The sequence below is a fragment of the Setaria italica genome, chromosome V (assembly GCF_000263155.2).
Source record: "Setaria italica strain Yugu1 chromosome V, Setaria_italica_v2.0, whole genome shotgun sequence".
In the NCBI taxonomy this organism is placed as follows: Eukaryota; Viridiplantae; Streptophyta; class Magnoliopsida; order Poales; family Poaceae; genus Setaria; species Setaria italica.
The window spans coordinates 13,155,870-13,177,848 of record NC_028454.1 but is presented as its reverse complement, the minus strand read 5'-3'; the positions used below and the strand labels follow the sequence as shown (position 1 = coordinate 13,177,848).

The 21,979-nt window shown below is 50.0% G+C and overlaps 6 protein-coding genes and 1 long non-coding RNA gene across 13 annotated transcripts; 4 read left to right on the top strand and 3 right to left on the bottom strand.

The window, feature by feature from the left end:
• Positions 1-148: 148 nt before the first annotated feature.
• On the bottom strand, positions 149-1,829 carry LOC105914510. 2 transcript variants are annotated; one of them, XR_002677823.1, is made up of 3 exons: positions 1,692-1,829; positions 1,364-1,610; positions 149-586 (listed from the first exon to the last, which is right to left on the bottom strand). It is a non-coding gene; the product is annotated as an uncharacterized LOC105914510 (long non-coding RNA). The 2 variants fall into 2 exon arrangements; XR_002677824.1 differs by having other exon boundaries at positions 1,697-1,827.
• Positions 1,468-6,364, top strand: LOC101769500 (potassium channel KAT2-like). 6 transcript variants are annotated; one of them, XR_002677821.1, is made up of 11 exons: positions 1,468-1,619; positions 1,700-1,915; positions 2,007-2,162; positions 2,233-2,290; positions 2,385-2,702; positions 3,101-3,340; positions 3,444-3,542; positions 3,638-3,670; positions 3,757-3,858; positions 4,031-4,659; positions 5,675-6,364. XR_002677821.1 is itself a non-coding variant. In XM_022826932.1 (10 exons), exons 1-10 carry the CDS (start codon positions 1,504-1,506, stop codon positions 4,025-4,027), a joined length of 1,377 nt encoding a protein of 458 aa, XP_022682667.1. In that variant the 5' UTR covers positions 1,468-1,503; the 3' UTR covers positions 4,028-4,126. The 6 variants fall into 6 exon arrangements, 1 of the variants encoding a protein (XP_022682667.1); XR_002677819.1 differs by having other exon boundaries at positions 3,757-3,936; XR_002677820.1 differs by having other exon boundaries at positions 3,751-3,858.
• Positions 6,365-8,409: 2,045 nt separating this feature from the next.
• LOC101768810 lies at positions 8,410-9,231 on the top strand. Its single transcript, XM_004968547.3, has one exon. It carries the CDS (start codon positions 8,514-8,516, stop codon positions 9,030-9,032), a length of 519 nt encoding a protein of 172 aa, XP_004968604.1. The 5' UTR covers positions 8,410-8,513; the 3' UTR covers positions 9,033-9,231.
• Positions 9,232-10,176: 945 nt separating this feature from the next.
• On the top strand, positions 10,177-11,266 carry LOC101768409 (heme-binding protein 2). Its single transcript, XM_004968546.4, has 2 exons — positions 10,177-10,469; positions 10,647-11,266. Exons 1-2 carry the CDS (start codon positions 10,246-10,248, stop codon positions 11,086-11,088), a joined length of 666 nt encoding a protein of 221 aa, XP_004968603.1. The 5' UTR covers positions 10,177-10,245; the 3' UTR covers positions 11,089-11,266.
• A 124-nt stretch (positions 11,267-11,390) lies between these two features.
• Positions 11,391-14,118, top strand: LOC101768012. The gene is made up of 4 exons (XM_022826822.1): positions 11,391-11,958; positions 12,266-12,478; positions 12,773-13,351; positions 13,587-14,118. The coding sequence occupies exons 1-4, from the start codon at positions 11,685-11,687 to the stop codon at positions 13,913-13,915; spliced, it is 1,395 nt and encodes a 464-aa protein (XP_022682557.1). The 5' UTR covers positions 11,391-11,684; the 3' UTR covers positions 13,916-14,118.
• Positions 14,056-15,358, bottom strand: LOC101778970. The gene is made up of 4 exons (XM_004971702.3): positions 14,814-15,358; positions 14,616-14,732; positions 14,465-14,545; positions 14,056-14,391 (listed from the first exon to the last, which is right to left on the bottom strand). The coding sequence occupies exons 1-4, from the start codon at positions 15,309-15,311 to the stop codon at positions 14,233-14,235; spliced, it is 855 nt and encodes a 284-aa protein (XP_004971759.1). The 5' UTR covers positions 15,312-15,358; the 3' UTR covers positions 14,056-14,232.
• An 878-nt stretch (positions 15,359-16,236) lies between these two features.
• LOC106804336 (uncharacterized mitochondrial protein AtMg00810-like) lies at positions 16,237-18,438 on the bottom strand. The gene is made up of 2 exons (XM_014805199.1): positions 17,631-18,438; positions 16,237-16,316 (listed from the first exon to the last, which is right to left on the bottom strand). Exons 1-2 carry the CDS (start codon positions 18,436-18,438, stop codon positions 16,237-16,239), a joined length of 888 nt encoding a protein of 295 aa, XP_014660685.1.
• Between the last annotated feature and the right edge of the window lie 3,541 nt (positions 18,439-21,979).

Genomic DNA, 21,979 nt, shown 5'->3' with positions numbered 1-21,979 from the left:
GGTTTATGTTTTTCCCTGATTCAATCTTTTCCATCAAGAAAAAATATGACTACCACGGTCTTGATAAATAGCCAGTTACCTTCGTTTTCAAGAGTCCCAATAAAGTGCAACTTATAGAAGAGAAACATAATCTAGTAGGATATATTGCTGGGTAATAACAGGGAAGGTGCAATTTAGCAGCAGTGAGGCAAGAACCCCATGAGTTATCTCCATTCTTCACCAATCAACATTTTCATTTCCAGGTGCTCAGCTCTAGAACCCAGGATCACGAGTTAGCAAAGCTTAGGGTGACGCAAGGAACAAAAGAAGTCAAATAATTACATGTGATGAAGTAAAAGGTACAACAAATGTCAGCCAAGTCTTGAGCCATGCTTCTAGCAAAGGTGCAAACTCACAGGCAGCATGTGACAAAAGATCATCATCTAGAAGGCAGCGGGTGGGTTGCGACTTGTGAGGAAGGCCAAACTAAATTCATGCAACCTGAGCAATTTCTTCACACTCTAGAAAGGAACCTCCTTTTTTTATTATAGTTGTCAGACAGTTTCATTGACACAGCCTTTCGGGAATTCTTCTGTAATCAGCACACCTGCAAAGAAAAATAAGCATGGGTTATCAAAACAATGCTCCAATAATAGCTGTGCATTGCAATATAGGTGCATGAAAGTAGTTACTCAGCAGGACACAAACTGAAAGCACATGCAAATTTGCGAAGAAGAAATGATACAATTTAATCCCCTTTTTCCTATGCCTTGCCATTTTAACGAGAATACTCATAGGATAGCTTGTGTGAAAAAAAAAGTTATTTATGATGAGAATTACAAGAATTCCACCTTCTTTCTAACAAGTTCAGACCTCTGTGGCATGAATCATAACCAGAAATCAGAAGTGCTAAGCTTGCATATCAATATAAATTTGCAGATGTAATATTTCATTTAATACATTCCTTTTTCAGATGCCAGAAGTTTTCCCAGTTTATTCCATGCACAGATTTCGTATCACATAGGTCATAGAAAATGGTATGCCTTCATGTAGGTAGAAAAGCATGATTTGAACTATTTATATTGTGAACAACGTTCTTTTGCTACTAAAAATCCCCTACAAACACAATGAATAAACGAATTAAAGTTTATTATATCTTCAAAAGCAACATTAAAAAATTTTCAGTGTCTGATTATATCCATTGGCCACTCAATGAAAGTTGTGCATCGCGTCTAAAAAGGTGATACATCACAGAAAACTGGTAGACACCATTCATAGCTAACCTACTAAAAACCACGAGAAGATAGCCTAGACCACTTATTTGTACAGAAACAAAGAGAAAAAAAATGTCACTTTCTAATGAAGTCTATATCAAATATCTTACTTCCATCTTTACTGATCCTATTCTTTCTTGGAGACGAACCAAACTCCTATTTATGCAGAGCATCCACAACCATCACTCTGCAACATAAATAGTACACGGATATCAAGCTTGGTATATCATTGTTTGAGTTAAACACTCCCATGGAAGATGTTAGCAATATATTCCACAATGATCTACTCCCATCTCTAGGAGCAAGAGCAAACCAATCTATCAAGTTGAGGAAATTCATCATTTCTCCTTATGATCCCTGTTACAGGTAAACTCATTGCATTTACTTTCAACTCTTGTTAATGAGTACAGTAATACTTATCATACTTGCTTGGCATACCTTACCAGAATCTGGGAGACGTTCTTGCTTGTGCTTGTTGTTTACTCAGCATGGATCTGCCCATTTGAACTAGCATTTCTGAGACATCTCTCATGGGAACTTTTTCTGGTTGAGAACATTATCGATAGCTTCTTTGCAATAGATATCATTCTCACTTTTTTTATAGCATATCTGGATCAGAAGTCGTATCTTCTAGTGGATAATCCAAAAAGGATTGCAGCTAGGTCAGCATCTCCATCTTAACTATGTTATACCTACTAGAAGCATGCACTAAAAATAACAATTGCCATGAAACTGAGAATAGCCTGTATGCAGATATATCTCCTCCTGGTTCATATTTGATGTTTGTTCAACAATTCCGTATCAATCATTTGGGCTACTATTTAAAAAGCGCGCAAATGGTCTTGCCTATAGGATGCTTAACATGCTTCGGTTATGGCGCCTCCGACGCCTCAGTGCTTTATTTGCCAGGTATGAATTTTTATTTCAAAACTCGAAAATAAGATGGCTAAAAACTAATAGGGCAAAGCATCTCTTCAAGGCTTGAGAAGGATATCAGATTGGACTACTACTGGACAAGATGCATCAAACTAATTTCTGTAAGTGTGTATGTTCCCTTCAGAGATGAAACAAATCAACTTATGATGCCTTCATAGAAGAAACTTACTCAGTATGTTTGAGTAAATTCTGCAGGTTACTCTTTTTGCAGTACATTGTTCAGGATGCTTCAATTACTTAATAGCTGATAGATACCCCAATCCAGCAAGAACCTGGATAGGAGCAGCAATACCAAACTACAGATCAGAGAGCCTATGGGTTAGATATGTTACATCAATCTATTGGTCCATTACAACGCTCACAACAACCGGTTATGGGGATTTGCATGCAGAAAATCCAAGAGAGATGCTATTCAGTACGTGCTACATGCTCTTTAACCTGGGACTGACAGCATACATCATAGGTAACATGACAAACCTGGTTGTCCAAGGAAGTTGCCGTACCAGAAATTTTGTAAGTTCCCTTCCAAACACCAGCAGCTACTCCTTTTATAGTTCCGGTGATGTTGATATTACTGCTTTGTATAACTTAAGCAAAAGGACAGAAGTAGAAAATAAATAAAAAAGGGTTTCAATTGTTAGACTGATATTCTATTGTAAAGCATATGCATCCCAAGTACTATATGCCAGGATAACTCAGAAAAATATTACCTTCTCTCTACATTTGTAAGTATCATGCCTAGATTTCCAATTGTTTAGTACTCTACGATCATGCACGTACAGCAAACACAAATTAAAAACTTAAAACTCCATTCATAACATGCACTTACACATATTTGAATTGTTCATAGATTTATCTTTTGTTTCAATGTTATCATCAGTTCACGATATTTCCTTTCTCCGATGCTGCAGAGAGACACAATCCATGCTGCTTCTCAGTTTGCTGCAAGAAATCAGTTACCTAAACGCATAAGAGATGAAATGCTAGCTCATATCTGCCTAAGGTATAAGACAGAGGGTCTCAAACAGAAGGAAACTTTGGACAGTCTCCCAAAGGGAATTCGATCAAGCATAGCATACCACTTATTCTTCCCGATCATCGAAAAAGTCTATCTTTTTCGCGGTGTTTCCTTTACTTGCATGCTCCAACTGGTATGAAGCACAAGAAAACTAGTTTGCTATGCTAGAGGAAATAAAGAATGTATATGATAAATATAAAACAAATGAATGCTCATGAATTGTCCTTTCTTTGCAGGTCACTGCAATGGAAGCAGAGTACTTTCCACCACGAGAACTTGTCATATTGAAAAATGAAGCACCGACAGATGTTTACATATTAGTTTCAGGAGCAGTGGTCAGTACATCTATAGTTTTGATGGTTACCATTTTTCTTTAGTATCTAAATCCAAGCATATTATCATTTATTCATTTTGTTACCTTCTTTGCCAGGAAGAGCGGATTGAGATTGATGGGGTTGAAAAAGTATGAACGATCACATGTTTATTTTTACATTAATGAAAAAGAGCATTTAAGAATTTAAAGCGCATAACTAAAAACTGCAGGTTCAGGGAGTACTGTCCACTGGTGAAATATTTGGTGAAATCGGGGCTCTCTGCAATGTTCCCCAGCCATTTACAGTCTGTACAACCAAAGTTTCACAACTCTTGAGGGTGAGCACAATAGTGCTAAAATCAATTCTTGAGGATAACAAAGAAGACAAACAAATTGTACTTAACAATATATTTCAGGTGTTTATTATTTGATATAATCATGATATTATGTTATATAATTCACTTGTTTATGCAGAAAAGGAATTTAATGTTATCATCCATCGTTTGACAGAAAACAGGGAAATCTGTAGGAATGCATAATCAACACTTCAGAAAGTACAATAGCCATTTCACCTTCAACCAAGTCAGTCAAGAAAGTGAATCAGAAGGAAAAGGAAGATTGACATTGTGTTGCGGAGATGAGCACTGTAAAAAAAAAACTTGAAGAAATAGATAGCCATGGACCAATTCATAAGACTGCAAAATACAGTAAATTCAACAGAAACAATTATTTGCTTGCTGAAGGTGAAGGCATCGAAAAACATATTCCTGCAAAAATGATGTGTGTGGAGTGTATGGACAAAGGCAAGACAGACGTTCATCAACAGATGTTGACTGACAGTAGCATCACAGGATCTGAAAAGGCCCATGTCATTATGCAAAACACACAGGAACACGCAAAAATCAGGCAGTCAACTACCCCAGGTAAGATGCTTGCGTTCTCGGTGGCTGGGAACCTTCAGGAGATGACTGATAAGTGCACATGTGGTGGCATACGTTCGGATAAGGATGGTGGTTCTGTGGTCTCAGGAAATAAAAGAGTGACGATTCACATGTATTCACAGAAGAACACAAATTTGAGGGTCCCTGCAAAAGTTATAAATCTACCAGGATCTATGGATGAATTATTCACTGTAGCTAGTAAGTATTCTTCAATTCATACACATTATTACCATTATCACCATCCATAGGAGAACTCGCAGAAGTCCAAAAGGAGCTATGACTTCTATGTTCTAAGTACAAAAGGGTTGGAGCTTCCTTGAGAAGTCCTTCCAGCTGCAATATGTTAGGAGAGTCTAGATTTCACATTGCTTATTGCTGGAGTATTTTGATTTCCATTATATACAAAAATCAAAAGTTTCTGAACAAAGTAAATACAAAATGGTAAGAGTAAGACAAAGTACTGATCTGAAAAACCACTGCCAGGCTGCAGTCTGCGCTGCATACAACTTTACTGTGTGGTAAAGAAACATTCTAAGTTTAAGTTGTGCAAGATTGACTCATTATCACAGAACTAAATCTCAGTATGCAATAGGTTTAAAGGTTTTTTAGGAAATCAGAAATAACCAAGATAACTGAAAATCTCAACACTGTTTTAATCAACAAAATAAACCGAGTGGGTAATGTGCTATGTCCAATTGCTAAAGCACAAGGTCCTGTGCATTTTTTTGTGGAATACGCAGGAGAGCTGTGTATCATTGCATTAAGATAGGAGAAAAAAAGGCTCAAATAGCCATAGAAACGCACACCACACACCCACCATGGGACTTAAATTACATACGCGCCCATTTTAGAATGAGACGATCAACCCTAATCAACCAACGCTGCTAACCAACAGATCGAGCAGCGGCCAGATTACTAAGGTCCTGTGCATAGTCACCAAAAGGTTTTTTTTTTCTTTCAATAGAGTTTATGGTACAATGACACATGTGGTATTGCACGCCAACTGCCACCACACAACTAGTCAGCATTGGTTGTTCGAAGTCGACACTGATTTATGAGTTTCCAGTTTCTTATTGTTTCATTATAATATTAAGCTATATTTGTATTGGTTTAGTGTGATAGGGGTGCCCATGCCTAGTCCCATATACCATCAATGAAAAATTACTAGAACAGTCAATACCATACTGTCTTATCCTACAATTTTATGGTGCAGGTCAGAAGTTTGCTGGTCATTGTCCCACAAAACTGCTAAATCAAGAATTTGCAGAAATTGAAGATATTACAGTTATTCGAGATGGTGACCATTTGTTTCTTATGGAGTCTTGATTATGGAAGCTTCGCATCATAAAAGACATCAATTACGCAAAGAGCAACATTTCCTTTCCCCTCTAGAAAACCAACAACTAGAGGAGTGGCTGCTGATTGGCTCGCTTGCACGGTTTTTACCCATTTATGAGCCATAGCCGCATGTTCTCTGTGTTTCAACCTCAAGTTCTAACAAAGAGTGCAATAAGGCCTCCCAGGATCATGGTTGCCTACTTGAAATTCCTTGAAGTAGCCACAGACTTCCCAGATCTCTGCCAAATGTTGATTGATGCAAGTCCCTGCATGAGTTCTATCTTACTCATTGCATGTGCATGTAAAAGTTTCTTAAGACCATTTTGTAATTTTCGTTTTATGAAGGTAGTACAGCATAAACTACTATAGCTATTCGTGAGCTATGTCATAGGAACTACCTAAAAAGCAAAATTTTGATGTTGGCAAACATAATTGTGGAACTTGGTGGAATTATGAAGAACATTTGCTACTTAGGAGAAAATCAGAGCTACATTTTTTTAGGGAAGTAGTGTACAGACTATAGAGAGATGAAGAAAGTTATAGTAGCTCTGTTCTGCAGACTTAACCTTGGTTTAAGTAATCAATATCAGATAAAAATGTATAGAAAAAAAAATCAGCCATCCTATGAATGAAATTGTAGATCACATAGCAATAAAACCACATGGAACAGGATGCAAGTGAAAAGTACCGCACATAAGTCAAATTTGAGGACCGGGCCACAATTCAGCATTTGCACTTCTATGTGTAAAAGCTGCTACCCAGTGTTGTATCAACTGAAACGTACTTAAATTCCTCAACCACATCAGTGCATAACAACTACAAACTCTAGTGCTTTGGATCTTATTTAGAAAATCTATGCTATATTTTGAAACACAAAGTCAGCGGTCGGATGAGCTGCTTTTACTGCTGAAGAGAAAATTTGTCCAGATTACTTTGCCAAAGTGAGATGCAAAACAACTAGTATTTCGAATATGAACTTCAGCTAAAACAGTAGCAGTAGTGGGAGATCATAACAAGTACCTGAACACCCCAAACATGTAAATTACATATTAATTTGGTTCCAAAATCAGAGATCAAAGTAACTGTTTCGAGTGATCAAGCATCTTCCAGAGTGCAACCCCGGATACTGTCAATCGGAGCTACAAACCAAAAATTCCACCCTGAACCTACACGAAACAGATCCATAGAAGAACTCGAACGGCTCAACAACTACAGGCAGACTCAATCATCCAATCTGATACCAACGGGATCAATCCACCTCACACACCACAAGATAGCAAACAGGAAGTAAGCAATGCAGACCCGAAGTTCCACAAAATGTGACCGCAGGTTAGGGGATGATTGGGGAAAGCGGCTGCACCTCGAGGTGAAACTCGACCGTCGGGCGCGGAGGACGCCGGGTGCCGGGAGCCGCGCGTGCACCGACAGCGGGCAGCGGCAGGAGGGGATCGGCGGGATAGCAGCGGCCGCGGCAAGCCGGCAACGGCAGGGAACTCCAACGGCCCAGCCCAAACTGCGCAGTCGCCGTAACTCGCTCAACGTTTTTTTTCCGGCCGTTGGATCAAGAATCTACCGCGCGGTTTATACGGGGTTTGGCCACGAAGCAGCCAACGCGCTGGATTATCCAAAAAGGCAAAAAAAAATCCAACGCGCTGACCAGTGGCCACCATGTCCGCTTCTCTTCTGCTCTGCTTCCTTTCTGAGCTCATTCAGAGAGAGAAAGATGGTCCGCCACCGCCGACGGGCCGATGATGGCAGGAAGACGGCAACATGCCCTAGTGCAGTTGGGGGTTGGGGGTCACAGTAGCCGCCATGAATGCCCGGGGCTTTCAGCCATAACCATTTGCGGGGCTTTAAGCCATAACCACTGGTGTTGACCTGCCATGAAAGGATCCTTTGCAGTTGAGCTATGCAGATCGTACAGTAAACAAACTAACAGCAGGGTGCTGTACTGAAAGACGACTAGAGACTAGAGATGATAGTAGAGTGCGGGCGGGCATCATGCACGGCGGTACGCGTGTTGAACTGTCGGTAGCAGAAAGCAGCTGCGAATCAATTACCATAATTGACACCGGACTTTGGCAGGTTTGACAGAATCAGGCGGTTGGTTGCCTGTTGCGAGACTCACTAACAGAATAACAGGGTGGAGTAGCAAGAGAAGTCTCGAGGCCCCTTTGCTCTGCGGCTACGTGCTGCACCATCATCAGCTGTGAGCGTGACCTGACCCCCAACGGGTTCCCACGCAGTTCGCTCCACGGCTTGGCGACGGGGATCCAAGCCGATCCGGCGATCCCCGTCGCTTATTTAAGGCTCGAGGCCGACGCGGAGGCCTAGCGCGCAACGCCGCAACCACCCCCCAGCCACCGTCAGCCAAACCCCACCAAAGCGACGGACCAAGGCGTCCCTGCTGCGGACACGAACGCGGCCAGCAGGGGTAGAGGCTGGGATCCCAACCCGGCAACCCCCACCTGCACGGCGACCTCACCAGTCACCACGTCGCAGCGCATTAACTAAACCCGCCTTAAATCCCCCCACCCCAACCGGCAACCGTCCCTCGCCAACTCGGACCCCACCCCCCGACCCATTCCTCCCCTGTATAAATCCCCGCCTCCCCAATCCAAAGATTCCACCTCCAGCATTCCCCGCCACCTCGCCGGAATCCCCAGCCCGCCCAGACTCGCCTGATCTCGCCCGGCCTCGATCCAAATCCACCCATGGGGTCGCAGGCCATCGAGGAGCACCGCGCGGGGGCGGAGGTGTACCACGGCGCGGCGCTGTGCGCGGAGAAATCCACGGAGCTGCTCTCGGAGGTGCACCTCCCGCTGGGCCTGCTCCCGCTCGCCGACATGGAGGAGGTCGGCTACAACCGGTCCACGGGCTTCGTCTGGCTCCGCCAGAAGAAGGCCCTCACCCACACCTTCAAGCAGATCGGGCGCCAGGTCTCGTACGCGTCCGAGGTCACCGCCTTCGTCGAGGACCGACGGATGAAGCGCATGACGGGGGTCAAGACCAAGGAGCTCCTCATCTGGGTCACCCTCTCCGACATGTTCCTCGACAAGGACGACCCCTCCAAGATCACCTTCAAGACCCCCACCGGGCTCGGCAGGACATACCCCGCCTCCGCCTTCGCCAAGGAGGGTGGCGACGACGGCGGCAAGCCCGTGGGCAAGGAGGCACCCGCCGCGGCAGCCAACGGGGGCAACGAGGCCGCCGCCGCCGTCAGCGGTAAGTGAGGTGGCGCCGTCGAGTGGAGTGGAGTGCTTTTATCGTGGTTAACTGCCTGCTTTTTACTACTACTGCTGGCCGTAATTGCTATGCTATACGACTGTTCTTCTGAATAATGAAGTCTGTACTGCTGCTTGCTTAATTTATGTGTTCTATTTATTTATGAATGAAATGGTAATCAATCGTGTGAACCTTGCAATTGTGTTACGACGTGTACATGACTTGTGTCCCCTTCCAGGCTTCCACAGAGGTTCTCTGTGTCTGTCCTTCACTTTTTTAACCTGCAATCCAGTCAATTTACCTGAACTTTAATTCAGTCAATTCATATAGGAGTAGATAGATGTCAAGTACTCAGTTAATACTAGGATAACAAACAAATTCTTGACAGAGACAACCAGCAATAGATAGAACAAGAGTCCACAATTCCACATGTTCCAATCCGACAGAACACGTAATTGAGGAGAAATTCAGAGGTGGAGGCTATGAGCTCCTTGCTTCACCAGTGCAGCAACCAGGCTTCAAAGAAAAATTGTTGAACACTTCCAACACCACCCCGAAGGTGCTCAAGTACTGCGAAATTGCTTATTCGGCCAAGTCATGAGCATGGAACGTTGACAACGCGGAATTTGATTGCGGGATTACTGTTCGTTTTTTTCCCCCTGATGATTGCCAAGATATCCAGGTGCTGTCCCCTCTGAAGAGGATTGAATGAGCAACGAAATATATGGATCGACTTCTTTTCTTTCACGTCAACAGATAGTAGCTGTAGTGCAGTACAGGTTTGGTTCGAGTTCGACATGTAGCCATCATCACCTGACCGTACTTCTGAGGCCATTATCACCCCGTACTTGTGTGCCTAACTCCAACGCCTATGTAGCCCAGAATTCAGTTGCAGACGTGTACTAGGTGTATACGCAGCGACTCGACCAGAAGCAAAAATCTCAGAAAACACCAAAACGAGTACACTTTCTACGTGTTTCTGCAGTTAACCTCAAGCTTGTGGCCTCAACCAAAATTCTGGAACTCGAACGGTGTCCAAGCGCTCGAATACCAGCGACGTGGAAGCGCCTTCGCCGCAACCATCCTGAGCCTCCCGGCAAGGTCCTAGTGCTAGTATTTATCACACTCGCTCAATCCCCAGCCGCACGGACCCGATCGACCGCCGCCCCCTCCCCCCCTCCCCCACCCCCAATCGGCAGCAGCGCGAGTGAGAAGCAAAGCATGGCGCGCCGGAGCAGCCTGCTCCTCGCCGCCGCCGCCGCGGCTCTGCTCGCCGTGGCCGCCGCAGTGCCGCCGACGTGCGAGCGCATCGAGTGCCCGGCGTACGAGGTGGTGGACAGCGCCAACGGGTTCGAGATCCGGCGGTACACGGACGCCATGTGGGTCTCCACCTCGCCCATCGAGGACATCTCCTTCGTCGCCGCCACGCGCGCTGGCTTCCTCCAGTAAGCTCTCGCCTCGTCACTTCTCAGCTCTCTCGCTTACCACGCTTTATTCCTGGGCTTCACATGGGCCTCCGAGGTGAACCGTATGGGCCTTAGACAATGGGCTCGTGCAGAGTTACTAGGCCGTAGTCCGCTCACTGGACTGAATACACACACACACACACTGGACGCGTGCAGGCTGTTCAACTACATCCAGGGCAAGAACGCGTACAACGAGACGATCGAGATGACGGCGCCGGTGCTGACGCTGGTGCTGCCCAGCGACGGGCCCTTCTGCGCCTCCTCCTTCGTCGTCAGCTTCTACGTGCCGGCCAAGAACCAGGCGGACCCGCCGCCGGCCGAGGGCCTGCGCGTGCACCGGTGGGCCGGGGCCAGGTACGCCGCCGTGCGCCGGTTCGGGGGCTTCGTGTCGGACGCCGACGTCGGCGAGCAGGCCGCGCGGCTCGACGCCAGCCTGCAGGGGACCAAGTGGGCCGCCGCGGTGAACGAGGGCCGCACCGCGGGCAAGGCGACGTCCTACACCGTGGCGCAGTACAACTCGCCGTTCGAGTTCAGCGGTAGGGTCAACGAGATATGGATGCTCTTCGACGGCGCCAAGGAGGGCTCTGCCATCATGTAAGCCTGTGAGCCGTGAGTATCTATCTTCAAGATATCAAGTGTAGTGTGTACCTGCTCGAATAAGTATCTTGTTTTTTTCCTTGAGAGAAAGTGGTAGTGTAATTACTGTGCTCTGCTGATGAATAATGTAAGCTTACAAATAAAGCTGCTCAAGTAAATAATATTTTGCATTGAATTTACTTGCTGGCAAATAAAGCTGCTGATGAATCAGGCGGTAAACAAACTACGGCATGCATGTGCTTAACAAAAATCCGAGGTGGAAGCCTCGTCCCTGGTCAACCAAAGCACGGTTCTTCTTGCTAGATCCAAGGACACTCCAAGTCCAAACGTAAGAGAAAGGCGCGCCCCTTTCGCCGCGCCGCACGCAGCGCAGCCAATCGCGTCACTCACACACCGGCATCTGGCGAGTGGCAACGCCCGCAGCCTCCACACCCAGAGGCCAGAGGAGCCAAAGCCAACCAACAACCCAGCGCTCCCCTACGATCACTCCGCGAGCTCGCCGATTCCACGGTCCACGCCGCCCCCACAGGAGCGCGGAGCCGAGGGGAAGCCGCGGCAGCAGCAGCACGTCGTCCAAAGCCTTGCGACGGCGACGGGATGGTGGGGTGGGTGCGCGTGCGGAGCCCCCCGGTGCTGGAGTCGAAGCTGCTGTGCCTGTCGCTGCTCTACCTCCTCACCACGCTCCCGCTCGCGCTCTACGTCTCCTTCTCCGACCCCGGCCACCGGTGCCTCCGCCTCCTGCCCTTCCCCTCCCGCGCCCGCGCCTCCCCTGTGAAGACGGCGCTCTTCGAGTACCCGCCCGGGTACGGCGAGCACAAGCACGCGCTCCCCGTGCCGCGCGCGCTCTGCTCCACCCCCGTCGCCTTCGCAGGTCTCCGTCTCTCCGTCCGTCAAGGGCTGCAACGTAACCGTGGCGTATCTTCGTTTTCCGTTCTCATGCTTCGTTGTATCGGGCCATCTGATGATCCGTTACGATAGGAGTCCCTCCGCGTGACCTTTGCCACGTGTGATCACAGCTAGTGGTCGTTCATTTCGGATGATATTTTTTCATCATTTTGGTTTGGTTTTTGTAAAACCAGTTTTTTCGAAATTTTCCTCTGAACTTGTTTTCTCTTGTTGTGAAAGTGATCCTGAGGGTATTTTTTTTAAAAGAAAATTCTTTTGCACTGATCGAGCAGACTATAAGACTGTGTTGGAGGAAATCGATGGCTTCCGCCGCAACCTCTCAGCGTCTGCGTCCAGATCACCTGTCCTTCGGTACCAGAGTGGCAGGAGGGATACGTTCGCAGGGAACCTCTCGACCGAGAAGCGGAGACAGTTCTTCAGCCACACTGACAGCCAAGTGAAAGTTCCATGCGGGTTCTTCAAGGAATTCCCCGTCCCAGAAGCTGGTGAGTTTGTTGTTGACCTAATTAAAGATGGTGATTTTTGCCGTGTCCATGTTCATAATTTGGGCGTTCGAGTAGCAGCCGCATCGTGACGTAATTATTCCTTGCGATCTCCAATCATAATCCCTTTGGATGCAAGCCAGATACAAGTGCTTTTGTGTTCCAAGTCACAATGTGCTTTTGTAGTCCTAGCATAATCATCAAGAACACCACCAAAATACTTTGCTACGATACTGCTAGTGTTCGTCAAGAACACCACCAAAATACTGCAAGATCTTTAACGTTCACGGTTTTCAGACAGATTGGCCATGGAGAACTGCAGAGGCGTGGTGGTCGCGTCGGCGATCTTGAACGACTACGACAAGATCCGGCAGCCCAGGGGGCTCGGCGCCGAGACGCTGGCCGCGGCGTGCTTCTTCATGTTCATCGACGACGCCACCCGCAGGGCCCTCGCGCGCCACGGCATCCTCACCGCACAGGACGCGCACGGCGGCGGCGGCGGCGCCACGGTCGGCGCGTGGCGCGTGGTGACGCTGCGCGCCGGCGAGCTCCCCTACGAGAACCCGGCGATGAACGGCGTGGTCGCGAAGCACCTGCTCCACCGGCTGTTCCCGAACGCCAGGTTCAGCGTGTGGGTCGACGCCAAGATGCAGCTGACGGCGGACCCGATGCTGCTGGTGCACGCGCTTCTCGTCGGCAAGGGCGTGGACGTGGCGGTGTCCAGGCACCCGTTCAACCTGCACACCATGGAGGAGGCGGTCGCGACGGCGAGGTGGCGCAAGTGGGGGGATGTGGAGGCCATCCGGGCGCAGATGGAGACCTACTGCGCCAACGGCCTCCAGCCATGGTCCCCCATCAAGCTTCCATATCCATCAGGTATGGAATTCAGACAGGGACACAACAAGTACATGGCTGCATTCATTTTTGATATCTTGTTCGATTAAACGAAGAAAACGGATGCTATAGCAACTGAAAATGGCATTTCAACCATGTCAATAAGATGAACAAAACGGATCAGCTAACGAGTCAAGATTGATGACACATGCTATCTTGTCATAACAAGAAACGTGAATATGGGATGACGAGCAGTGTACATGTTGTCATGCTGCAGACGTGCCGGACACGGCGATCATCATCAGGAAGCACGGCCTGGCCAGCGACCTCTTCTCCTGCATGCTGTTCAACGAGCTGGAGGCATTCAACCCGCGGGACCAGCTTGCCTTCGCCTACGTCAGGGACCAGATGAGCCCCAAGGTGAGCATCAACATGTTCGATGTCGAGGTGTTCGAGCACATCGCCGTCGAGTACCGCCACAACTTGAAGCCTGACGTCGGGGGAGGAGGGAAGCAGCAGGTCACTAGGATGGCATCCTCAAGAGACATTGCCGGGAGCAGCTGTGAGAGATATCTTCTGAAGATGTGGGGGGAGTCTGCTGAATAAAGTTTCTGCAAATGTCCCCATTGCATTTTTCATTTTTTTTTTTGGTTCTGAAGATTACATGAGTGTACATAACCACATATACTGGCATACTTGCAGGGTAATTTGATAGGGTAGAATTTTTGGTAAATAATTATACAATGTAAAAAAATAAATTGTCTTCATTAGAACATTTAGTGATAAGCATTGAAATCGAAACAACTTCACACGCAGCTACTTGGACAGGATCACAGGACACGCGAATTCAATAGTCATCCCTGGATACGTCAGCACTCGACAGAAATCTTCGGTTTCAGGCAAACTACAAACACGGTGTTACATCAGGTGGCGGAATCTGCTGAGCCCTTGGCTAGCTCGCTCTTGTTCTTGAATTCCTTCCAGGCGTCCATGGCGTTCTTGGTCATCTTCTCGATGTCATCAGTGGTGGCCGTGTCTGGGGTCAGCATGCCTTCCACTGCCATCATCATGTTGATCACAGCCTGAAGAAAGCAACAAGTAGCAGAGCATTCAGAATAAAAAAGTTCATAAACTGAATAAGATGTGGAACATTACCAAATGAAGGTACGGCCTCGAGTCACGTTGGTAGCGGCCTGTGAGCTGCTGGCAAACTTCTTTTGCCCTCTGCCAGTCTCTCTGCAATGCATGGCAAACACAGGGTGAGCATGAGTGCCTGACACGTGGCAACAAAAACTTGGTAACTCACCTGATTGATCAGAACGTCAGTGAGCAGCAAGCCCAGGTCAAGCTTCCTCTCGGAGTCGCGAGAAGCCGAGAACTCCTTCTGCAGAAGGCTCGTCAGCTTCCCCCTGTCAGTGATATGCTGCGAACGCCACAAACACAAGCTCGATAGCATTAGGATCGGGAGGTGGCTGTGATCTCTATGTTGTTAGTAGAAGCGTACCTCCTTGGTGACCTGCTCAAAGACGAGGTCCATGAGCGTGGCGCGGTCCCTGGGTGAGTCCTCGCGGCGGAACAGCGAGTCCGAGAGCGCGTCCACGCTCGTCTTCATGGTCGCCGCGCCGCGCTGCTCCGCGGAGGCGCGCGCCGCGCCATCGGTAACGGCGTTGAGGGCGCACACCATGGCCGGCTGCAGGACAGGGCCGCCGGCGGCCCTCCCGCCGCGCGCCGTCCACGAGGCGCCGCCCAGCGCGAGTGCCAGCGCCACGCCGGCGCCCACCCTCAGCGCGGCCTTGGGCAGGGACGCCGGCGGCGGCCCTCCTCCCTCCACCGGCACCGCATTGGCGTCCGGCTCCCGCGCCGCCCCCTGGGCGCCCACGGCGGGAGCCCTGGTGCGCGGCGCACGCGCGCCGCCGCGGCGTCGGTGCAGGGAGAGAGGAGCGGCGGTCGCCCCGGCGGTAGCGGCAGCGGCCGCGCGCAACGTGCTGAGAGATGATTCCATGCGCTGATTGGAATGTCCAGCTCCGTTGCAGCGTGGTGAAGTTAGATCTTTCTGTTGCTTGCTCTTTTGCTTTTATCCGTGGGAAGCATGTCCTCCTGTGCGCCATGCCTCTGCATCGTGCTTTGCGTCTTTGCCCGTCGCAAGCAAGGCATCCAGTGCCCTCTGCCTTTTGTCGACTTGATTAAAACCTGGAGTAGGCTCGAAAGCTTCAGGTGTAGGTCGGACTACTGCCTGCTTTAGCCGGACCAGGTCATCGGACATCGCCGATTCGTGACAGCCGCCGGCGACGAGCGCAAGAGGAGGAGAGGCCTGGCCGCCTGGGGACATACCAAGGCAGGCCTTCGACTGCATTGAAAGGCCCGCCTCCAGCCCAGCGGCGTAAGGCTATGGGCCTTAGCAAACGAGAGTCCCGGCAGGGTAAACATTAAGGTTGGAGAGATTCTCCACGCTCGTTTTCATGGTCGCGCCACCGCTCTCTGTGAGGACTCGGCAAGCGGCGGTCGGCGACGGCGTTCAGGTCGCACGACGTCGGCGCTCCCCCGCCGCGAGCTGTCGACAAGACGTCGCCCGGCGCCACGCCGGCACAGACGCTGAGCACAGTCTTGTGCAGCTTCCGCGGTCGATACCGTAGTCCCTTCACCGCCGCCTGTGCATCCGTTGGCGGCTTGGCGCGCACCGCGCGAGTCGAAGGCGGACACGCACGCTGCGGCGGCGAAGGGCGAGCGGAGCGGCATTGGCTTTGGTGCCCGCACCGAATGCGATGCAACGATGTTGAGCGAGCCTGAAACTGGTTCGGTGTCTATCTTCTGCGCCATCCTCCGTCTCCGTGATTTTATTTCAGGAAGATTTGCCTTCGAAATTGAAGGGAAACACGATACCGGGGTGGACGGTATTTCAAACACCATCCACCCCAAGTCTGAAACTTTCATTTTGAGTTCTCCCTGCGAAGGTTGCGGATGAGGCTGAAATGTCGTGCGATGCCTATCCATGATACCTCCTGCGCCTCTGAATTATTTCAGAATTTTTTGTCACGATTTTGGCCAGAAACCGAAAGGAGATATGAGACTTGGGGGTTGGGGTGGAAGTACCGCCCACCCCATGAGGCCATGTCTCGCGCCGCTGGGACGCGGCATTGGTGGCGGGATTGAGAACGGTCGGTTGCAACTGCAGGAACAGGGCCAGTGTTTTCCGACGCCCGATGTTCACGAATCACGAGACGCTGCTTTCGTCGAGGGTCCTCTCGCACCGGAGCAACGAACCCTAGAGCACGCCCACGCTCGTTCTCATGGTCGTGCCGCCGCTCTCCACGGTGGCTCGAGACCCGGAGGTCGGTGTCGGCGCTCAGGACGTACGCCCCTACCACCTGCATGTGCAAGCACGGTGTCGGCGCTCCCCCGCCGCGAACTGTCGACGAGACGACGACGCCCGGCGCCACGCCGGCACGGACGCTGACTGTAGTCGTTGTTAGGACCTGAATTGTAACTCTCATCGAGAGGATGGCACTAGGAAGAGTTGGAGCAATTTTCTAGGTTTTCTTTCCACAATACCATGTCCAACTAAGGGTTAGGGATACATATTTATAACTGGCCAAGCAGCCAACCAGCCAAGCATCAAGGCATATGCTAGTCTAAAATACCTTTTTGATGCTATCCTATCTAGTCTAAGATGCCTAGGACTGTCCTACCCTAAAAGTAGTCAACAAAAATGGTGCTGCAGCAAGCATATGCTGCAGCCCCACTGTCCTCCAGTCAACAAAACAGTTGCAACCTCTTAAGGACAACAGCACAAGGACTAGCCAAGCAGTTGCAGCCCCACAAGGACTGCAGCCCCACAAGGACCAGCAGCAAGACTTTATCCAGCATCATTCTCCCCCCCAAGTCTTGTGCGTTGTCTTGTGGGAGGATTGGACCATCCCGGTCCTGGAACAGAGCTTAAGGAACTTGATCCTCCCAAGGGGCTTGGTGAGTAGGTCCGCAAGTTGATCCTTGGTGTTGATGTAGCTCGCCTTGATGCTTCCTTCCTCCAAGCAGCCTTGGATGAAGTGGTACTTCACCCAGATGTGCTTGCTCCGCTCATGGAAAACGGGGTTCTTTGCCAGGGCCAGAGCGGACTTTCTGTCCACCCCGAGCTCCACCACGCTAGTGTGTCTGCCAAGGAGATCACCGAGCAGTCGAGCAAGCCAAAGCGCCTGAGTCGAAGCAGTGAAGGCTGCTATGTACTCGGCCTCGCAGCTGGACAGCGCCACCACCTGCTGCTTGACCGACTGCCAGCTAACGAGGCACTTGCCGAGGAAGAAGAGAATCCCGCTCGTGCTCTTGCTGGTGTCGATGTCGCCGGCGTGATCGCTGTCGCTGTACCCGACGAAGTGTGCCGCCCCGGGACACCTCGGGTAGAAGAGACCGTGGTCGAGGATCGCCGCCACGTAGCGGACGATCCTCTTCATGACCTGCTGGTGCTCCATCGTCGGTCGTTGCATGAACCGACTGACGTAGCCGACGGAGAATGCCAAGAACGGTCGTGTGTGGGCGAGGTAGCGAAGGCTCCCCACAAGACACCGGTACTGCGTAGCATCTACCTCCTCCGTCGTGCTGTCGCGGTTCAGCTTCAGCCTCTCTTCCATCGGAGTGAGAGCTGGGTTGCAGTCGGTGAGCCCGGCTAGCTCCACGACGCGCTTGGCGTAGGCGGTCTGTCGAAGCATGATCCCGGAATCATCCTGGTGCACCTTGATCCCCAGGTAGAAGGAGAGAGGCCCCAGGTCACTCATCTGGAAGGTGGCCTTCATTTCTTCCTTGAACGCTGCCACCTCCGCATCCTTGGTGCCGATGATCACCAAGTCGTCGACGTAGACACCCACCAGTAGGGCATTTTCTCCATTGCCCCGCCGGTAGATGGCCGCCTCGTGCGGGCTTTGCTCGAAGCCCATCCCTTTGAGCGTGGAATCCAATTTGGTGGATTCGGAAATTGTTGCGACGAGATCCATGAGCGTGGCGCGATCCCGGGGCGAGCCCTGGCGGCGGAACAGCGAGTCTGAGAGCGCGTCCATGCTCATCTTCATGGTCGTGACGCCGGCACGCTCCGTGGAGACACACGACGTGACGTAGGTGACGGCATTAAGAGTGCACACCATGGCCGGCCGGTGGTGGCACTCCTACCGCGCGTCGTCCACCGGTCCAGGAGAAGCCGCCTAGCACAAGTGCTAGCGTCACGCCAGCGGCGGCGCCCACCCTCTACACGGCTACCCAAGGCCGCGCTGGCGGCCCTCCTTCCTCGAGCCGGTTGCTGCGCCATCCCCTGGGCCCTGGTGCGCGGCAAACGCGCGCCGCCACCACTGTGGCGCAGGGTGAGAGGAGCGGGGCTGGCCCCAGTGGCAGCGGCTGCATGCAATGTGCAGGGAGATGATTTTTTTTAAAGGAACAGAGAGACGACGATTCCATGCGCTGACTGGAATGCACAGCTCTGTTGCAAAGTGGAGTTAGTCGTATGATGGTGATTGCCGTCGTGTTAGATCGTTCTGTTGCATCCTCCTTTTGCATTGTGGGAAGGATGTCCCGTGCGCCATGTCCCTCCATCATGCTTTGCATTTTGCCCATCACAAGCAAATATAGTTTGCCATAACGGAGGCATGCAGCCTGGAATTTTGGCCCGGCCTTAGCACGGCCTGGCACGTTCAGAGACCACGCCCGTGCTGGTCCAGCTGGTGCCACAGGCCATGTCTGGGCTGCTCCCTTAGCACGATGTGCTGGCTCGGCCCTCTAAGGTTAGTGGCCAGCCCACTAAGACCCACTAAAACCCGCTACAAGCACGTTTAACGGATGGTCCAATACCGCTTCAACATATATAAGTGATGCGGCGGACAACTCCATTCAAACCCTACCCTCTGCACCGCTCTCCCCGCTCGTAGGCATTTTGCTCTGCCTCTTGCCTCTCTGAGATTCAGATCCTCCATCGACCACTGCCCTCCTTCCCCTCCAATCTTCCCCTTCCTCTTAGCTACCGGCATGTAGCTTGTCCTCTCGCCGTCACCTAGGGATGGCAATAGGGCGGGTCGGGGTCGAGTGGAGCTTCCGTGGACCTGCCCTTGAAATCCGAGAATAAAACCCCACCCCAAACCTGAACATCATTTTGGGTGACAACGTGCACCCGCCCTCAAAACCCGTGGGTGCCCAAAACCTGATGGGGCCATCGAAACCAGGCAGCGCTCACAGCGAGGGGGCGAGGGCGGCCGATGGGGGTGCGGGCGGCACTCACGACGCACGAAGACGGAATGACGGTGGGTGTGGTTGGAACTGTGGAATTGGAGATTATATACCTAGAGTTCTTGTTGGGCTGGGCTATACCTGGTTGTTAGGCTAAAATGTACACTTCGGAGCCCCATAGGTCACCCGCGGGGAAATTTAAAACCCGCCCCTCCCCTGCCCCATTTCAGCCCGCGGGGGAAAAATAGACCCACCCTTGCCCTCATCGGGTCCAAAACCTGTGGGTTTCGGGTCAAACCCACCCAACTACCGTTACTCAGATCTTAGCCACTGGCTGCGGGCAAGTCAAGTCGTGGTTACCAACGGACGATGCTGCAAGGAGGCAAGGTATCAGCATTCAAGTATTCCTTGTTTGTCCATGCGTCTTCCGTCGGCACTCTTGTGGATGCAGGTCAGGTTAGCAAGACCACGAGTCCCAAAACTTTGCAATTTAGTTTTCTTTATTATTTTTTATTTTTTCTCGATAATCCACCCCAATTCTAGAATTGACTTGTACGAATTTGTTGAGGACTCTTACTCGATCTGGACTACTTTACCGTTGCGACAATATGCATGTATGCGTTTGTGTCGAGTTCATTGGAACGGCTTAGCCAATCTGGACTATAGTACATATGGCATTTATGGTTAAGCATACACTAATATATACACAAGGTTGCTACTACTACATATCAACAAATCTATTGTATATTCTAAATGTACATGGTGTGTGGTTAACACACACAAATGTTAATATAAAATGCTAAGTGTACATGCTATGTGGCTGCGACACATAAGCAAATCTGTACTGCCAGTGAGAGGTGAGAGAGCCCACCGACGCCAACGCTAGATGGCAGCCGTATCTGCGATTAATTTCAGAAATTTTGGTAGTGGTTTTGATCTGAGAACAAAAGGAGATATGAAATCCTTTCTTTTTTCTCTCTCCCTGCACAGCTCATGGGCAACCCTGAAATCTTGTGTGAATGGCTTGGTGTTGGTGTCATGCTAGGAACCCCTGCTCCATTGCTTGCAGTGGATAACGACATGTGATGGACATTGGCTAATGGGGATTTCTATTTGCGCTAATTGAGGGTCGCGTGGCACGATGCGAAGCACTGGCCGGATGAGTGGCATTAATTTTTGGGCCCTTTTTTCTTTCAGGTCTATTTTTTTCTAGCGATGGAGCTTGGTCCGTTCGATCTCGCCAAGGATTGACCGAAGATGTAGGCAATGTTCGAAAAAGTGTAGGTAAATGCTGCCTAGCCATGCTTAAGCATGATGTAGAGGCCTGGCGCGTCGTTTAGGCCCTAGGTGACCAATAAAACATTCGAGTGCTAGCGGGCAGGTGGGAGCACGGAAAAATAAGCACGTGGGAGCATGAGCGGGAGGATAGGAAGGGAAGGAAAGGTGGCAGAGGGGGTGGAGAGATGGCTTGCACCAGAGATGAAGTAGTCATGACGCCGGCCGTGCCATTGGAGCGGCATCTGTATCAATGGAGATGTTTCCTTGTCAAATCGTGGACACCGGAGTGAAGAGGAGATTGCTAGCCGTCGATTTTGCTAATCTCTGATGTGGGATAGTGGTTGGCAGCAGCAATCAACAGCGGTGGTGGCGCTATCCTCGCTGAGGAGGAAGAGTTGCGGTGGCGGCATGAATCAAAAGGGGTATGTACGTTAGTAGTTGGGATTGAATGGGTAAACAGAACTTAGGGTAAGTGGTGGGTTGGCTAGGTTGGATAACAGCAGGTTGATGGCCCATCTTTTCTCAATTTCCTTCCTTTTCACTTATAAATCTCAAAATTAGTATATAATATGGAAAATATATACTAATTTTGGGAGTGTCTAAAATGGTGGGTTTTTTCTAAAATGGTTGACACACATGGCGAGTGTCTCTCCATCCCCGCAGCCAACTACCTGTTCTTTTCTTTCCTCTTATGATCTATTCTCTCTCCTCGTTCGAAAACCATGCACGGCAACTCCGACTCGAAGCGAATTTCGGTTTGTGCTTGCTACCATGGCAGCCTCCTTCTCCATTAGGCAGGAGTGGAGCCGGCGGCCACCACATCAAATCAAATGGTAACATAATTTGTTTGGGCCCTTGTTTTCTTCCAAATCTATTTTGGGTTCTCAATGAAGGTGATGCTCCTCAGAGAGCACCCAAGGTACTCCAGTGACATAGCTCGGTCCGTTCGATTCATGGCCTAATTGACCGAAGGGGTGTGTGTTCTCCAACTTAGAAACATCCTCTCCCTTTATATACTCATTTTGCCCTTTCCCTTCTAGTCTATTCTCTTCCTTGCTAAAAAGATGCACACACCCCGACTTTGGCTCAATGCAAATTTGCTTATGTGTGTTGCAGCCACATGACATGTACACTTGGTGGTACATATTAATTTGTGTGTGGCAACCACACACCATGTAAGCTAGATTATACAAT

Excerpts from the sequence above, each read along its gene's own strand:
- LOC101769500 (XM_022826932.1), top strand. The coding sequence starts at position 1,504 with ATGGAAGATGTTAGCAATATATTCCACAATGATCTACTCCCATCTCTA. Across the intron at positions 1,916-2,006 it reads CCAAAAAGGATTGCAGCTAG|ATATATCTCCTCCTGGTTCA; the intron begins GTCAGCATCTCC and ends GCCTGTATGCAG. Across the intron at positions 3,341-3,443 it reads TTACTTGCATGCTCCAACTG|GTCACTGCAATGGAAGCAGA; the intron begins GTATGAAGCACA and ends CTTTCTTTGCAG.
- LOC101768810 (XM_004968547.3), top strand. The coding sequence starts at position 8,514 with ATGGGGTCGCAGGCCATCGAGGAGCACCGCGCGGGGGCGGAGGTGTAC.
- LOC101768409 (XM_004968546.4), top strand. The coding sequence starts at position 10,246 with ATGGCGCGCCGGAGCAGCCTGCTCCTCGCCGCCGCCGCCGCGGCTCTG. Across the intron at positions 10,470-10,646 it reads ACGCGCGCTGGCTTCCTCCA|GCTGTTCAACTACATCCAGG; the intron begins GTAAGCTCTCGC and ends GGACGCGTGCAG.
- LOC101768012 (XM_022826822.1), top strand. The coding sequence starts at position 11,685 with ATGGTGGGGTGGGTGCGCGTGCGGAGCCCCCCGGTGCTGGAGTCGAAG. Across the intron at positions 11,959-12,265 it reads CACCCCCGTCGCCTTCGCAG|ACTATAAGACTGTGTTGGAG; the intron begins GTCTCCGTCTCT and ends CTGATCGAGCAG. Across the intron at positions 13,352-13,586 it reads CAAGCTTCCATATCCATCAG|ACGTGCCGGACACGGCGATC; the intron begins GTATGGAATTCA and ends GTCATGCTGCAG.
- LOC101778970 (XM_004971702.3), bottom strand. The coding sequence starts at position 15,311 with ATGGAATCATCTCTCAGCACGTTGCGCGCGGCCGCTGCCGCTACCGCC. Across the intron at positions 14,733-14,813 it reads TTGAGCAGGTCACCAAGGAG|CATATCACTGACAGGGGGAA; the intron begins GTACGCTTCTAC and ends TGGCGTTCGCAG. Across the intron at positions 14,546-14,615 it reads CTGACGTTCTGATCAATCAG|AGAGACTGGCAGAGGGCAAA; the intron begins GTGAGTTACCAA and ends CATGCATTGCAG.
- LOC106804336 (XM_014805199.1), bottom strand. The coding sequence starts at position 18,438 with ATGGTGTGCACTCTTAATGCCGTCACCTACGTCACGTCGTGTGTCTCC. Across the intron at positions 16,317-17,630 it reads CGCCGGCGACATCGACACCA|AGGCGCAGGAGGTATCATGG; the intron begins GCAAGAGCACGA and ends GAAATAATTCAG.